General features: G+C 33.5%; 2 protein-coding genes and 1 pseudogene across 3 annotated transcripts; 2 read left to right on the top strand and 1 right to left on the bottom strand.

The window, feature by feature from the left end:
• The first annotated feature begins 6,140 nt into the window (after window positions 1–6,140).
• On the top strand, window positions 6,141–8,482 carry LOC107638782 (NAD(P)-binding Rossmann-fold superfamily protein). Its single transcript, XM_016342171.3, has 2 exons — window positions 6,141–7,131; window positions 8,151–8,482. The coding sequence occupies exons 1-2, from the start codon at window positions 6,287–6,289 to the stop codon at window positions 8,311–8,313; spliced, it is 1,008 nt and encodes a 335-aa protein (XP_016197657.1). The 5' UTR covers window positions 6,141–6,286; the 3' UTR covers window positions 8,314–8,482.
• Window positions 8,483–9,545: 1,063 nt separating this feature from the next.
• Window positions 9,546–11,040, top strand: LOC107635979 (putative methyltransferase At1g29790; annotated as a pseudogene).
• A 1,096-nt stretch (window positions 11,041–12,136) lies between these two features.
• On the bottom strand, window positions 12,137–16,711 carry LOC107638784 (uncharacterized). 2 transcript variants are annotated; one of them, XM_088483209.1, is made up of 3 exons: window positions 15,091–16,711; window positions 12,760–13,899; window positions 12,137–12,679 (listed from the first exon to the last, which is right to left on the bottom strand). In XM_088483209.1, exons 1-2 carry the CDS (start codon window positions 15,218–15,220, stop codon window positions 13,175–13,177), a joined length of 855 nt encoding a protein of 284 aa, XP_088339335.1. In that variant the 5' UTR covers window positions 15,221–16,711; the 3' UTR covers window positions 12,137–12,679; window positions 12,760–13,174. The 2 variants fall into 2 exon arrangements, with proteins under 2 accessions (XP_088339335.1, XP_088339336.1); XM_088483210.1 differs by lacking the exon at window positions 15,091–16,711 and adding an exon at window positions 14,087–14,804.
• Window positions 16,712–16,736: the final 25 nt, after the last annotated feature.

Here is a 16,736-nt window from a genome sequence, read left to right as displayed (position 1 = left end):
CCAATGGAGGAGAGAGCTTTTTCAGTGGGAGTTGGACCTTCTGGATCAGTTACATGAGGCTTTGCGACCTGTGAAGCTCCTAAATAACAGAGAGGATAGAGTGGTGTGGAAATATGATAGGCAAGGAGTTTTTTCGACTAACTCATTTGTGAAAGTTTTGCAGATGGAATTACTACCGGAGGATATATCCAGCTACAACTTCACTAAGACCATCTGGAAAGGTGTAGTGCCCCAAGAGTGGAGCTTTTTTACATGGTTTTCCTTGGTAGGGAGGGTGAATACTAAGGATAGGCTAAGTCGGTTCGGGATTATTAGGCAAGAAGATACTGGGTGCGTTCTATGCAATAATGATGTGGAAATGGTCCATCACTTGTTTCTGGGCTGTGAGTTTTCTTAGCAGGTGTGGTGTGCGTGGATAGCTGCGTTTGGCCGACAATGGTCTTTTCCGGGATCAATGAAGGATCATTTTCTGAGCTGGACAGAAGAACCGCGTAAAAAAGAGGATCGTAAACAGTGGTTGAGGTGCTTCTGTGCAATAGTTTGGAACCTTTGGCTAGAAAGGAATAGAAGGCTTTTTTCAGAATCAAAGCAAAGGCGTACAAGAAATTATCAACATGACCTCGCTTAGCTGTAACGAGTGGAAAGGTGTGGATCCCTTTTGTTGTTGATGGCGATGCCGGTGATGACTTGGGGATTGTCTTGTGTTTTTGATTGTTTTATTTCTTTGTTTTGTTTTAATTCTGTTTGCTCCACTGTATATAGTGTGTTGAGCTCCCTTGTTTCAAAAAAAAAAAAAAAAGAAAGCTCCTAAGACTAGGGATTTGATTAGGGGATGCAAAGAAAGATGATGGTCAGCTACTGCAATCTCCATCAAGCACAACACTCTCTGCATAAACTTCAATCATTGATATCGCTCCTTTGTCAACTAAAATTGTGACGTCATTTATTCCGTGATAAAAATGACAGAAAGATCAATTTGAGTCATATCTCAAAATTTTAAAATGTAATTTAGATCAATTGAAAATTTGGGAAGTCAAATTAAATCAAAGATCTAATTTTAAAAATCATTTTAAGTATAAATTCGTTAATCATTATACATGTTTATAAATAATTATAAAACTTCTACTCTTCACAATTTCAATATTAGTTTTAACTTATTTTTTTTAATCGTATGTTTTTAATCTGCTAATACTGTAAATTATTTTTCATAATTATTCAACTGCATTTGTTTTTGAATAATTATTCTAGCAATTTGTTGTTAAACAAAATGATCTTTAACTAACATGAGTGCATAAAGTTTAATTTTTTATTAATTAATTATATTATATGTACATAAAAAATATATATAATTAAGATAAATAACACATGTATTTATATATAAATATATAATACTTACTTTTTTGTATGTGCATAATATTTTTATTTACTATTTAGTAATAAAGAATTTATGTGCACATTAAAAAATTAATTATTATATATTTATGTATAAATATATGTATTTTTTAATTTATTTTTAATATATATTTTTTATTTTAATAAATATTTTATATTAATAATTAATTTAATAATTAATTTTTTATATATACATAGTATGATTAATTTATTAATGTATGTGAAATTTAAAAATAAATCATTATTTTATAAATTTAATTTTTATGCATGCAAAAGAATTTTATATAAAGATCTTATCAACAAAAGTAATTGTTTTTCAAATCCTATATTTAAACTGGATTAGAATCAAACTCAATATTAAGACTTAGTTTAGTAAAATTTTTTGAAGAGATGTTTATACCTTTTAAAAGCTCAAATTCCTATTTAGTAAATCAAAAAGATCATGTGCTTGGACTCAGTGGCGGAGCCACGTTAGTGGAAAGGGGGACAATGGCCCCTCCCAAGCCTCTAATTTTTTAGTTTAGCCTCTATTTAATTTTTAATTTTTCTCTCTTCTTAACTTATATTTTTTTTGTTCGCCCCTCCCAAAAATATTTCTAACTCCGCCCCTGCTTGGACTTACCGTTTTTTAAACATAATAGTTTTTTTTAATTAATAATAAAAAAAATTCTTGTTAAATATGACTTATTCCCTTGTGTATTTCTGGAGACGATGATCATGGTTGCCATTAATGTTGAAAAAGTCATATCTGTGTATTTTTGTGTACTCCTATATACTTTTATAGACGATGATAATGGCTTAAAAATAAATTTGAGTTTCGTTAGTTTTGAAAAAAATTCGAGTGAAGTTCGCTGGGGTTTGGCGAACTCTATAAAAATTATAGAGTTCGGGGTCAGGCGAATCCTATAAAAAATATAGAGTGCAGGGTTTTGAAAAATGATATTTTTTTAAAAGATCTTATACAAAAGTAAAAATGATTTGTGTTATAGGACGTAGTGTACTGAAAATTTTTTTCATTGGTAAATTTTTAAGATGTCAGGTATATTTACATACACAAGAAGAACTAGTATGTGACTAAGATATGATGGATGAACAATATGAATCCGAACAAGATTTTGGAAATGAATTTACTGAGGGAATAATAGAACCAATCGATTGAATTAACTAAACCCATATTGTTTTTATGATTTCAATCGAAACCAATCGATTGAATAAGAAAAATCCCACATGCCTTGCAAAATTCAATCGATTGTATCAATTCTAATCGATTGAAGTTTGGAAAGCCTGAATTTCAATCGATTGATTTGTGCATCCAACCGATTGAATTTCTAACAAACACAATTTTTCCAACCCAATATGTATGTAACTGGATTAATGATAAAATTATGATTGATTAAGATTGCAAAATATTTATTATGATTAATGGAATATCTAATTTGTTATTGTTTTAAGTTTTTATTCTCAATAAACATGATAGATAAATAATAAAATAATAATTTATAAAATAAAAAATAGATTTTACAATTAAATAATATATAAAGGACTAATTTATAATTAAAATTAAATAAGGACTATTTAAGTGTTATTAATAAAACTTAAAAAACATGTTTTGTTATGAGATCATTTAATGGTCCAAACGTTTTAGGACCATCGAATCCGGTGCTAGGATACTTTTGAAAGCACCTAAAATAGAGCTTTTTAAAGTTGGCTTGTACTTTTCAAAATTTAAAAGTCTAATATAACTTCACATGTTAACTAATTTTTAAATTTAATGCTTGCATTTATGTCTATTATAATATTTTTAAATTTTAAAAGTTATTTTACCAAATGTAATTGTTGTTGCTTGTATTTATTAAAAAACATTTTTAATTTGATTTACCAAACATAAATGTTATAACTTTTAAAAAATTATTTTTTAAAAATTAATTTTTATAAGCTACTCTTAAAAAGTAAAAATTTTACCTAACTAAGGCTTGGTTTGGTAAAGCTTTTCGAAGAGGTGCTTATACTTTTTAAAAGCTCAAGCTCCTTTGGTAAATAAAAAAGATCATTTGCTTATACTTGCGGCTTTTAAAAGATGGGACTACTCTTGAAGGCTCATCCTTAAACACTCATTGCCAAGTATGGAGTGTTGCACACCTTATTAATTCTTCATTTATTATATTTTATTTGAATGGTCTGGATTTAAAAAGGTAACCAGTTAATCAGGTTAACCATTTTTTTTATAAATTAAAGATTTTTTTATAAGATTCAGATATTAAGGCTGAAGTCCAAAATAAAAAAAATAGTATATAAATATTAAAAGCAACATATCTGTACAAAAAAAAAATTAATGGGCTTTAGAATTAAAATAAATAATACATGAAAAATAAATTGAAAATCCACGTACTAAATTTTAAAAAAAAGATATATTAGAATCTTAAAAAAAATAATATTAAATATATATTATGTATATAATATTAAAATTTAAATAAATTTTATTTTTTGTAAAATAAAATTATAATATTAAATATAAACAGAATAATAAAAAAGTTTGTGTTATATAAATTTAATTAATATATATATATATATATATAATTTTATTTTATGAGAAATAAAATTATAATAAAAGATTTTGTATTATATAAATTTATTTAAAAAATATATATACAATGTAAGAAGCAAACAAACATATAATAATTTTATTTTGTGCGAAACAAAAATTTATATAAAAAAATATTTATATAATTTTTTATTAACAATTTTTTTATTAAAATATGTTACTTTACTATATTTAGAATATATTATTTGAAATAATTATATTATTTTAGTTAATATATATTATTTAAAAGAATATTTAAAATTTATTATTTTGTATTAAAAATATATTATTAATTTTTCTTAAAATAATTTTTTTTTTGTTTAAATACTATGATAAAAAAATTTTACTTAACTGCGACTATTTAATAAATATTATATAAGTTAATAAGAGAAAGAAGTACTCTTTTTTTTTTTTCACCAAGAATAGGAAGACTCAAATTCGCGACCTTTTAGGTGAGTATGAGAAGATTATGTTATTTGAATTATAGCTCATTGGCAAAAAAAGAAATACTCTTAATTATATATTAAATAGAATAATTATTTATTAGGCTCATTCTTATACAAATAAAAATTTCTCTTAGTTTTATATCTGTAATATTTTATACCAATTAGCTTTAAAGTTTAATTATTTTTTGAATAAATTAATAAAAAAGTAATACAAATAATTGTTTAAATATAATTGTATTTTAATTTTTCATTCTATTACTCGAACCCGCGACCTCTTAATTGAGTATGGGAAGTTTATGCCATTTGAGCTATAACTCATTGGCAAAAAATTTGGAAAGATAGGAGACTCGAACCCGCAACCTCTTAATTGAGTATGGGGAGTCTATGTCATTTGAGCTATTACTCATTGGGAAAAATTTGGAAAGATAGGAGACTCAAACCCGCAACCTCTTAATTGAGTATGGGAAGTCTATGCCATTTGAGCTATTACTCATTGGTTAATTTGAAATAAAAGATAATAGACTTGTTATAACTGCCATGTATTTTATGTATTTTGTGCTTTGATTGCGTCATCATTTGAGAATTATGGTGCCTTCATGGAGACAGGAATTCTTCTACAGAATCGGTTTTGTATTTGGAGTTAGCCAACCAGTAGCGACGACAGACAGGCTTCTTCCTCTTCTATGGCAGCGATTTTTCAGACTTTGAAAGTCATTCATGGCAGAGGTTAATGGAAGCACAGCCAGCAAACAAAACAGTGAAGATGTTTGAAGACATCGCATCGACAATAATAAGTAACAGAAGAATTCGATAAAGTTTTCTTGAGTACTTTTGTGGTGTAAACAGTGTCAATTTGTTTATTCAGTTCATAATAAAAGAAATAATAATAATAAATAACTTTAATTTACCTGATAACTTTTGATAGTAGGTTAACTTTTAAAGAGTGCTGCACTCTCTACTTTATTTGGAGTGCACTAGCTTTTTCCACTTTTGAAAATACCTAAGATAGAGTTTTTTAAAATTGGCTTGTGTTTTTTAAAATTTAAAAGTCTAATATAAGTATATAACTTCATATATTAACTAATTTTTAAATTTAATACTTGCATTTATGTCTATTATAGTATTTTTAAATTTTAAAAGCTATTTTACCAAATACAATTATTGTTGCTTGTATTTATTAAAAGCAATTTTTAATTTGATTTACTAAATATAAATGCTACAATTTAGTTTTTATAAGCTACTTTTGAAAAGTAAAAGCGTGCTTGTTTAGGCGCCATTATTTTGATAAAAATTTTTTTTTTCAATGAAAATTTTCTTTTTTATTTTTTAGTGTGTTTGGTAAATTTCTAATAGTAAAAGTAAAAACTAGAAAAATAAAAAAAACATTTTTTTAAAAAAATGTAATTTATATTTTTTTTAAAAGATTTTTTTCTTTAGAAAAAGATATTTTGTATATAATAAATAAATAAAAAAATACTTTTATATTATTATATCCAAACATAATTAATAAATTAAAAAATCTTTTTAAATAAGATATTCAAACATAAAATTACTTTTACTTTTTTATAAAATTTAAAAAAAATAACTAAAAAAAATCTTTTCTTAAAAACTTACTCAAACAAACCTTTAATTCTAACCCAATAATTGGCTGCTACCTCTGATCCTGTATTATTTAAAAAACAATTAATAAGAGTTAGAAAAACCCGCGCAAGCTTAGTGGCATCAGATCATCCTTCACTTCAACACTTCCAACCACATCAGTTCCCACTTCAGTCTTGAGTCTTCAGCAGTAGCACTTCTTCACTTGAAACTACAAATTGCAAAACGACATCCAAATCCACTCAACAAGAACCACTTCCAAAACGACATGTCGTCTCACCAAACCACCACTGACTCCGAGCTCGTCTGCGTCACCGGTGCAAACGGCTTCATCGGTTCCTGGCTAGTCCACACCCTCCTCCACCACCACCCACGCTACACCGTCCACGCCACCGTCTTCCCCGGCTCCGATTACTCCCACCTCCTCACCCTCCACCCTGATGCCCATTCCCGCATCAAAATCTTCCCCGCCGACATCCTCGACGCCGCCTCCATATCCGCCGCAATCTCCGGCTGCTCCGGCGTCTTCCACGTCGCCTCCCCCTGCACTCTCGACGACCCCGCAGACCCGGAGAATTCCCTCCTCAGGCCTGCCGTCCAAGGAACCCTAAACGTCCTCGAGGCCGCGAAGCGAACAAATGCGCGGCGCGTTGTCCTCACGTCCTCAATATCCGCCATGGTTCCGAACCCTAATTGGCCTCCAAACAAACCTTTCGACGAGGATTCCTGGACGGACGTTGAATTCTGCAAGAAGAGGGGGAAGTGGTACCCAGTGTCGAAGACAGCGGCGGAGAAGGCGGCGTGGGAGTTCATGGAAAAGAACGGCGGCGCTGACGTGGTGGCAGTGCTTCCGTCGACGTGTCTTGGGGAACTGCTGCAGAAGGAGCTGAATGCAAGCTCGGCGGTCCTGCAGAGGCTGATGACGGGGTCGAGGGACACGCAGGAGCATTACTGGTTGGGTGCAGTGCACGTGAGGGACGTTGCTAGGGCTCAGGTTTTGATCTATGAGACTCCTTCTGCTGCTGCTAGATACTTGTGTACCAATGGTATCTACCAGTTCTCTAGCTTTGCAAAGATTCTCTCTGAGTTGTACCCTGATTTTCCTATCTACAGGTTTGTTTCTTAATTCTCATTATTCTCTTATGTTCTGCAGTTTTTGTTCATATTACTATTTATAAAATGCATCCAAGTTTAGACTTTTTAGTGGTAGATGATCTAATACTGTATCATGAACTATGGCTCTCAAAGGCGCTTAAACTGTTTGGTAGAAGTATGTCTATGTCCATGTAGTAATGTGGCACTAGTCTATGAACTGCTAGTTATGTATCAACAATAAAAACAACAATAAAGCCTTAGCCAACTAGGTGGCGATGGCTAACGAATTTGGTCCATGTCATGAAAATTCGATAAAGTTTTTATTTTGGCTATCAAGGGCCTAACACAACCCTCTTCCTTTATCCGAGCTTGGGACTGGCTATGTAGCTAGGCAGAGTTAACTGCTAGTAATGTATGAAGTGTAGATTTTAGATGGTGGGGCTATGCTTCTCGGTTCATGGTATATGGACTAAAAGAGTTTAAAACCTTTTGCTTTTTGTTTTGTTAATTCTGCTTTTTAAACTGTGCAACTCCTTTCTGTTTTGCTATTGTGATTCACCATGTTTTTTCCCCTCACATGTTTTTTCCTTTTGGATTCCTTCAGTAGTTAGTTTCACTTCCCTTGTACATAGTTTCATGTCCCTTGAAGGAAGTATTTCAGTTATCTTTCCTTGAATCCTTGTGCTTGAGTTTTAAAATATTGAAGCATGGCTCTTCGATCCAACCTTTTACTCCAATCTTCCTGTTATAAGTAGAATATAGGGTAAAAGCTTGGTTTATGTTTGCATATATTGTGTAGGAATAGTGAGGTGTCTGGTGATATTATTGACACATTCAAATGCTTTTTCTTTATTAGTTATGACTATGAAAGCAATGTTATGATTTCAACAATTAGAGGGGCAGGTAGCTTGTTATGTCACATTATCTCACTTTGGTTTTCATCCTATTCATCTTCGATGCAAATTCTGTTTTTGTGTTTGTAGTCTGCTAAATTATACATAGAATTCTAGTTCTCTGAAAAAAAGGGCCAAATGCAGGTTCCCTGAAGAAACTCAACCTGGCTTGACACCATATAAAGATGCAGCAAAGAGACTAATAGATTTGGGTTTTGTGTTCACCCCAGTTGAAGATGCTGTGCGAGAAGCAGTGGAGAGCCTCATAGCTAAAGGTTTCTTGCAGGGAATACCCTCACAAAATTAGTATTATTATTTATATTTAATTTAGATTTTACCTAAAGATGAAATAATAGCCATTGCTTTATTTATTATGACAGAAGTTAAAACTTGGAAGAAATAATGATTGTATATATTCTAACATTGCCTAATAGATTAATCTTAATTTACTTTTTTGACACTTGTTATCAAAACAAGCTTGCATTATTGATGGGGAACAGAAGGGATTGGTAATATAACATGTATCTTGGTTGATTTTATCCAAGCTATGTCCATTATTGATGCTTATTCGGGTGCTTTAGATGTAATGGTATCATCTTGGTGTCAAGTGTGGATATTGTTAAAAGATGGAGGGATGAAAAGGTACTGTCCTAGGAGTTCTGATTTGAGTTTACAAGCTCCAGAACATGTGTTGAAGGCTTTTAATTAGTGGCCTAATTTATAATGGAAAAGATGGTGGGGGTGTGTATGAAGATATTACTGTCACTACTACAGTTCTTGAATTGGCTAAATGGTGGAAAGAGGATCAGTGCGTGTCATGGGAGAACAGATTGACCTTCAATAAGTTTGTGAGAAATAGCTGGGTTAATGTGATAAGATCCAAATTTCAGTTTATGATAAACTCGTCAAATTTCTCGTGGAACTCAATTACTGTTAACAAATATAGACTTGTTATTTAATTAGGGGTTGACGTGAAAATCCAACAAGAAAGGTGCATTGGTAGATGAGATCCGTATATAATGCTAAAATAACAAGAAAGTCAATAACCCAATTCTCAGAGAATTTTATTTGTAAAACAAGGACAACTAACGAGGTACTTAAATTATTATTACGATCACTCTTTGTTGACCCGTCCATATCGGCCTATGTATGTTATTTCACAAATATTTTGCTAAATAAACTAATAAACATATGCCAAACATGATTGATACATTTGGAATGAAACTATCTTATTGTATATCTATTAAAATACAATTAAATCAAGAGAAAATTTAGGAGATCATTACTTTTATCAAAATCTGGCCAACATTTAGCCGACAAAAGAAAAATAAGTAATTCTTTACTATTAGATGAAATCTCACACCATTAAAAACTCTATTGATGGCTATAAATCATAAAATTTGTTGGCCCGTAGCGCTCATCTTAAATCAATTCTCATTAACATACAATAATTTATTGGCCAATAAAAAACCAATATATATTTGTGAAGCATCATTAGTTCCATGTTGATAATTTTATTTTTGTCTTTGCAATTCTTCCCCATCGTTTCTAAGCCTTTTGAGGGAAGAAAGAAATGAGAATTGAAGCTCAAGAGCAAGCAGAGTATTCAAAAAAGCTTCAAGGTTATGATTATCAACATGGACATAGTTATAGTCACACCTTAAAACACAAGTTGAATCCCCTTGTGCTAGTAATAGTCACAAACCTTGTCACCATATACATTGTTACTGGCTCATTTAGCTCTTTGTATCATCATCCTCCTCATCATAATAATAACTTTAACTCAATCTTGCAAGAACTCAACACCACAAAATCTCAACTTGCTGCTAGCCATTCACTTTTGTCTGACCTTCATCATAGGCTCAACTCAACTAACCTTCTTGTCCAAGCATTGCTCATTGATCTTACAATGCGCCAAGAAGACAAGCAATATTCTAGAAACAACAATGGTGAAAGTTCTTCAAATGAAGAGCTTAATCTTGCACTTGCCTCTCAAACTCCCTTCCGGATACTCACAATGGATAGGATCAGATGAGATTCATTCTCCAATTGGTGCGGTGTGTTTGAGGTTCCAAGATGAGTTGAACCAATACATGTCATATGACATAGGAGGTGAATGCCTTGCAGATGAGGTGTTTGCACAAATGCTTGTGTCAAAAGGGTGTGAGCCACTCCCAAAAAGAAGGTGCCATCCCAAGTCTCCAAAAGGTTTTGTTGAGCCATATCAAGATTTGCAAGATACTCTTCGGAAAATTCCACCCGATAGCAACATTGTTTGGGATCCTTATACTTGTAAGAGCCACAAGTGCCTCATTGAGAGGAAGAACAATAAAAGGAACTGTAAAGATTGCTTTGATCTGCAAGGAAGGGAAAAGGGTAGGTGGATCTTTGATGATGGTGGACTTGATTTTGGGATAGACCGAGTTCTTGGAACAAAAAGATCCGGCAGCACAATCAGTATGGGACTTGACATTGGTGGCGGAACAGGGACATTTGCTGCAAGGATGAAAGAAAGGAATGTGACAATCATCACAAGCACACTGGATTTGGACGGTCCATTCAGCCACTTCATTGCATCAAGGGGATTGATTCCAATTCATCTCAGCATCAGAGGCTTCCGTTCTTTGAGAACACACTTGATATTGTTCATGCCATGGAATTCATAGGGAATTGGTTGCCAGAGACTATGCTTGAGTTTTTGCTATATGATGTGTATAAGATGTTGAGGCCTGGGGGAATTTTCTGGCTTGAACATTTCTTCTGCTTTGGATCACAGGTTAATAGAACTTATTTGCTAATGTTTGATAGAGTTGGGTTCAACAGACTTAGATGGCACGCTGGTAGGAAGATTGATCATGATGGGATTCAGAAGAATGAATGGTACATTTCAGCATTGTTGGAAAAACCAGTGATTTAAAGTATGCATGAGAATATAATGCTTAACATAAATTAGTAGACAAAGATTTCTGTGACAATTATCTTGTGAATTAGTGAAAGTTTATGTTAATATCTTTCAGCATTTGAGCATACTTTCTCGTAGGATTTTAAACAAATCAACTACCATTTGTAAAAACTTATTGGAATGCAAAAGAGTAAAGTGTTGTTTTTATCCCCAACGTTTTGGGTAAGTCCTATAATTGTCCCTAACGTTTCATTCGTCCTATTTTTGTCCCCAATGTTCCAAAATTGATGCAATGTTACCCCACCGTTAATTCCACTCACGGAACATTAACGGAGATGCCTACGTAGACCCCTTTGTCCACTCTGGCAAACTTTGTCCCTGGTGACCGTTACTGAAAATTTGGGAAAAAAAATTGAAAATTTAATTTAAAAGGATGTTGAAACCCTAATTTCATCGTGCGCCTCCTGTAGCTTCTCCTTCTCACCATCGCCGTCTCTGTTGAAGTTGATTGCTGAGTCCATGGCTTCCCAGGGTTCCCAGGCACCGAGTAATAGCTTTGCTTCAGGTCGAAATAGCAGCCAAGGTCGTCGACGGAGAACAACTTGTTACTGTGGGGAGAGGCTAGTGCTTGCGACGTCGTCAACGGCAGAAAATCCGGGACGGAGGTTTTGGGGCTGTGTTAATTATGGGGTAAGTAGAAAACTTTGCATCTGGGTATGGCTGTTATTTGGTTTTCTGATTGGGATTTTCTTTTGGGTTTTGCCTAGATTGGAGAAGAGTGTGGGTACTTTGTGTGGGCAGAGTCGGAGCAAGAGCCACAAGTTCCTCGATTGAAAAGAAGAATCATATGCTTGAAGGGTAAAGTGATAACAGTTGAGAGGATGTTGAGAATGGCAGTAGCAGTTGGTCTGGTTGGATGGACATGTGCTATAATTTTGCTGTGTGAAAATTTTTCATCAACAAGAAATGGGAGGTTCTTTTTGCAATAAGGCTGTAGAACATAGTGGCTAGTGTAATGTGTTGGCAATGTGTTGTCTGTAATTTGGTGTGTAATGTAACCTGTTGATTGAACGAAGTTGAATGAAAATTAGTTGTTATCCACTTTAATGTGTTCAGTTTACATTCTCATGGTACAAATAGGGAGGTAACTATCAGCAGAAATGATTAAATGAAACAGTGAAATAGAGCAAACATAAAGCATTAAAATCAATCATATGGCATAGATAGGCAATAGTCAGCAACTTAAGATACATACATTCCTAAGTAGATGTCTTAGAACTGGAAATATAAGTGAACATAGATGCTAAACAGTTTTTTCATAGTAGCAGTTACAAAAACAAATTGAAAATACTGAAATCGAGAACCATAGTTCTTAGGCTGATACAAAAGGCAAAATACAAAAGTTGTAACAAATGAAACAAAGTCATTCCACTTTCTTCCATGCTCTTGGTGGTGTCCTGGCCATGAACCTGAGCTGAGACTGGGTGACCCTCTTCACTGGGCTTGGCAGTACCCTTGGAGTTGTTGGGGCTGGTGCAGAAGCAGTCTGGGAATGATTCACTTTGGCCCTTTTCGAAGCAGCTTGTGATTGTTGGGAGCTCACAGCTGGCTTCCTCTTTGGGTGTGAGGGTGGTTTGTTGTTGCTACCCCTTTGCTTCCTACTTCCACTATCAGCAGCCTTACCAAAATCTGTCTTGGCAGATAGTCTGGAACTTTTTCTGACTCCTTGCCTTTTTCTCCCCTTTGAAGTAGAAGTAGCAACATTGTTAACCTGGCCACAAAATAGAAACAGAATAAATAACCAAAGATACAAGTAAGAAACAGAATAAACACATAACTAAAATTTGTTACAGTTGGGTTCGGTGTGACTTTGCGCTTCTTTGGACAACTCCTTCTGTTATGGCCAGAGCACAAACAGTAAGAACACTTTTGCTGTTGCCCTTCACGAGATAGTCCAGTCCTAGTAGCCTGCTCATCAGCACCTCGTGCTCTCTTCTTCTTTGGCCTCCCAATGGGTTTTCTATAAGTTGGAGGCAACACATCCTCGAACTGAGTTCTGTGTATAGGATACCTCTTTCCCGTGCCATCCTCATCATCACTAAATGGAGTATCCAGGAACTCCTCACTGTTATAACCTGTATCCTCATCACCAAAACCCCCTACAACTTTTTCCTTGCCAAGATTTCGTGCAGCTGGTTGTGATGATTGACCATGAGACTGATTGGGTGTACATTCTTTTTCCCCTCTTCTGTGATGTTCACATCAACTAAGCCTTCAGCTCCCTCCCTCTCATCATCACTGTCACCAAAATCAAGACTACCAAGGCTGTGAGTTGATGCATTCCCAGCAATCGAATCAGAAGTCTATGAGCTTTCACTCCCCCTGGGTCATAGTCATCATCTTCAGATGTCTCACTCCCCTCCTCCTCCTCTTCTTCAACAGCATCATCACTCTTTACAACCTCACATGATCCCTCACTCATAGACCCAACCTCTTCCACTTCAGTAGGCCCATCATTAGGCCTATCAATAGGCCCATCAGTAGCTGCCTTTGACCCAACACCAGGGCCATCATACACAACAATTGGGCCAGGCCCAGCTTGATCACCTTCTTCAGCAGGAGCAGTAAGTTGCCCAGGTTGCACAACTTCTCCCACTTCACTTGTCTTGTGCACAACATAAACCTCAACCATGTCATCCTTTACCCCAATTCTTGCCATATCCATTGCATCTTTGTCGGTTTTAAGCATGGTCAATCCGTCCTCTAACCCAGCATTCGCAGCTTTATACCACATCGCAGCAATATCCTTCTTCAAATACCCCTGTCTACTCACTATTTCATACACCTCAATCAAACTCCATTCATCCTCATCACAGTAGTCTACAATGGACGTCTCCCCACCCAAATACCTAACAGTACCTCCTTGAAGCCGAAACATCCCCTGGTGATAAATTTTAACACTAAAATGACTCATCTCTTCCGCTTCTGTTCCTATTACACAAACCATAAAACAACGGTAATCAATGTGCAGAAACACAGGTTCAAAAGACTCTACTTACATCAACAACCCCAAACCCTAAGAGCAATAACATTGCAATCTCAGAAACCCTATGCATTAACATTTTTACTTGCATGAACTATTCTGGCCAAACGAATTTCAAACATACATTGCACATACCTTTTCGCTCTGTGCCGTTTCGAAGTTTTCAGAACCACCAAGACGAGGCAAAGCTCTCGTGTGTAGGTAGCACCCAACCACCAACTCGCTTCAATCCGTCTTCTTCCTTTCTACTCGACCGCGAAGAACAGAGGAGCAATAATCAATAGGGTTCAGGAGGTGTGGGTGGAATGTGAAGTGTTTTGTTTCCCTTAAACTGCAAGCGTTTCGTATGGTCAAAGAAAACATTACGCGCGAAGTGAACCCCCAGTCAATACACACGTTTGGGGTTACTAACGTCTCGCGTCCACGTAGGCATCTCCGTTACTGTTCCGTGAGTGGAATTAACGGTGGGGTAACATTGAATCAATTTAGGAACGTTGGGGACAAAAATATGACGAATTAAACGTTAGGAACAATTTTAGGATTTACCTCAAACGTTGGGGACAAAAACAACACTTTACTCGAATGCAAAATATCCAATGGGGTGGGATTCACCATATGAAAAGAAATAAGAATATTTCACAATGATCTAATAAATTCGTATGAAAGGAAAAACAAATTCGATACTGGATCGCAACTCATTTTTTGAAGATCACTTAGAAGATTGTCATTCATTATGCTCTTCTGTGTCTAGGAATTCACATTCTCTATCAAGTTGGCTTAGCAGAAGTTATCAAAAGCATACTAAGAACATCATAAAAGAATTAATATTTAAACTATAGCATTTCTAACACTTTGAACATTGCCAGCCCCATAATGGAGGAGAACATAAAAATCCAAAATGGTAACAAATAATAAATACACATAAAAATATTGAAAATTAATTAAAATAGAATAGGGAACTTATGAAAGGTCCACCTGGTTAATATAAAAGGCACCAATAAAAAAACAAAATAGATTCCCTAAACAATGATCAAGATAAAAAGCTTTTAACATAAAGGCAAAACGCAAAGTTCAAAATAACATATAAAATCAATGTCCAAAACAAATAAAACTTTTGGATAAATATACAAATTACTCACTTGTCTCTAAAAACTTCTTGAACATCTCAACTTTAGCTTCCAGAACACTACCCTCTTGGATTTCACTATCTCTCGCAAGTCCTCTAATTACAAAAATATGAAAACTCCCTGCAAAATTACCAAGCACCATAATAGATTATCACTTTAAATATTAAAAAGAAAAGCATATACAAAAGTGATGCATATAATATTCACGACCTCATAGTGGTTGAATTCAATATAAGGGCTCAATTTATTTTATTTTTGAAAAAAAAAAACATACGCAAGCATTTTCTAATCTCTCCCATTTGTTGGTGTTAGCACTTGAAAGTAAGTCCAGAATGATATGCATGTAACACATTTTTCTGCCATTTGTCTGGGGAAGTATTTAATGAATATGCATTGAACCAAACTCTCCATCGAAGCTTATTACTGAAATATAAATTTAAACTTACATTTTTTTTATTAGAGCAAAACACAAAATAAATTAGAATTTAGTCTTAGTTTGTTAACTCAAAACAAAAGATATATTCGAACTTCATAATAAAGAGCACAGGATAAATATATTTTAGTGTAGGATCCAGTTAATTAAAACCCAACTGATCAATTAAGAATTGCTAGCTGTGATGATGGGGCATATTCAAAACAAAATGGATATAACATCCAAATGTTTTTATCCTTTCTTTTCTCTATGTCATATAATTTTAAAAAATTTTGAAACTCAAATCAAATTGTTTTGAGTTCATAGAGTAGTTTATAAATACACATGTAATTTCTCAAATCTCTATTGAAAATAAAAAAATTTGACACTCAAAAAATTTGTAATCCACAGCATTAATCCATATAATATAAACATAGTTAATAGCATTAATGATGTAACATCAGAAACAATCCAAGATGAACAGCTTTAACAAAAACATTTTACCTGAAAGTATGCACAAAATAGAGCCTTCTTTGTTTTTTTTTTCTCTCTTTAATTTTTTCTTATAGAAGCAAAAGAGAGGGACAAAGCTCTTAGTTACCATTTACCAGTATTCGAAAGTATGCTCAAAGTAACTCAGTTCGCACTGCTTTTGAAGGGTAAGCCTCCCTTAAACCAAAGACATGCACAACCCCACGACTCATGTTCACATTTCAGCAAAAAATTCTCTTACAGAATTATTTTTTGCATAACTTGATGATCTTCATTAATCCAAAATTATCTCTTACAGAATTTTCAAAAACAAATCCTTTTTATTCCAGCTAATAAATAAAGAACTCAAAACATCTTTTGAAAAAATTTATATTGGCATATGTGAAGTGTTAGTGATGAGAGGATTGACATACCAAAAGAAGAATTTCTAACAATGTGATGGTGGGTGCAAATCCATAAAGCTGTGTTATTTTAGTCTTGGATCCAATTAGTTAAAATGAAATGGATATAACATACTAATGTTTATTCTTTCTTCTCTATAATATCGGTTCAACTAGGTATCCTTTAAATATGGTACAATTTTTAGCCTTTTATTACAGTAATTCAAAAAAAATAAAACTAATACATCTAAAAATTATAAATAGATTTAGTGTCTTTAAGAATTAAATTTATATTTAAAATTCAAATTAAATCAAACTAACATTTAAAATTTAAATCTTAAATTTCTGTTTTAAATTTAATATATTTAATATAA

The sequence above is a fragment of the Arachis ipaensis genome, chromosome B4 (genome assembly GCF_059453495.1).
Source record: "Arachis ipaensis isolate K30076 ecotype BB chromosome B4, ASM5945349v1, whole genome shotgun sequence".
NCBI lineage: Eukaryota > Viridiplantae > Streptophyta > Magnoliopsida > Fabales > Fabaceae > Arachis > Arachis ipaensis.
Note: the sequence above shows the minus strand (reverse complement) of the source record. Positions and strands in the feature narration are given on the sequence as shown.

Bases quoted from the DNA above. Each gene is read 5' to 3' on its own strand.
- LOC107638782 (XM_016342171.3), top strand. From the start codon at position 6,287: ATGTCGTCTCACCAAACCACCACTGACTCCGAGCTCGTCTGCGTCACC. The intron at 7,132-8,150 runs GTTTGTTTCTTA...GGCCAAATGCAG, and splicing joins CCTGATTTTCCTATCTACAG to GTTCCCTGAAGAAACTCAAC.
- LOC107638784 (XM_088483209.1), bottom strand. From the start codon at position 15,220: ATGGTGCTTGGTAATTTTGCAGGGAGTTTTCATATTTTTGTAATTAGA. The intron at 13,900-15,090 runs GTGAGTAATTTG...TTTGTGTAATAG, and splicing joins CAAGAAGTTTTTAGAGACAA to GAACAGAAGCGGAAGAGATG.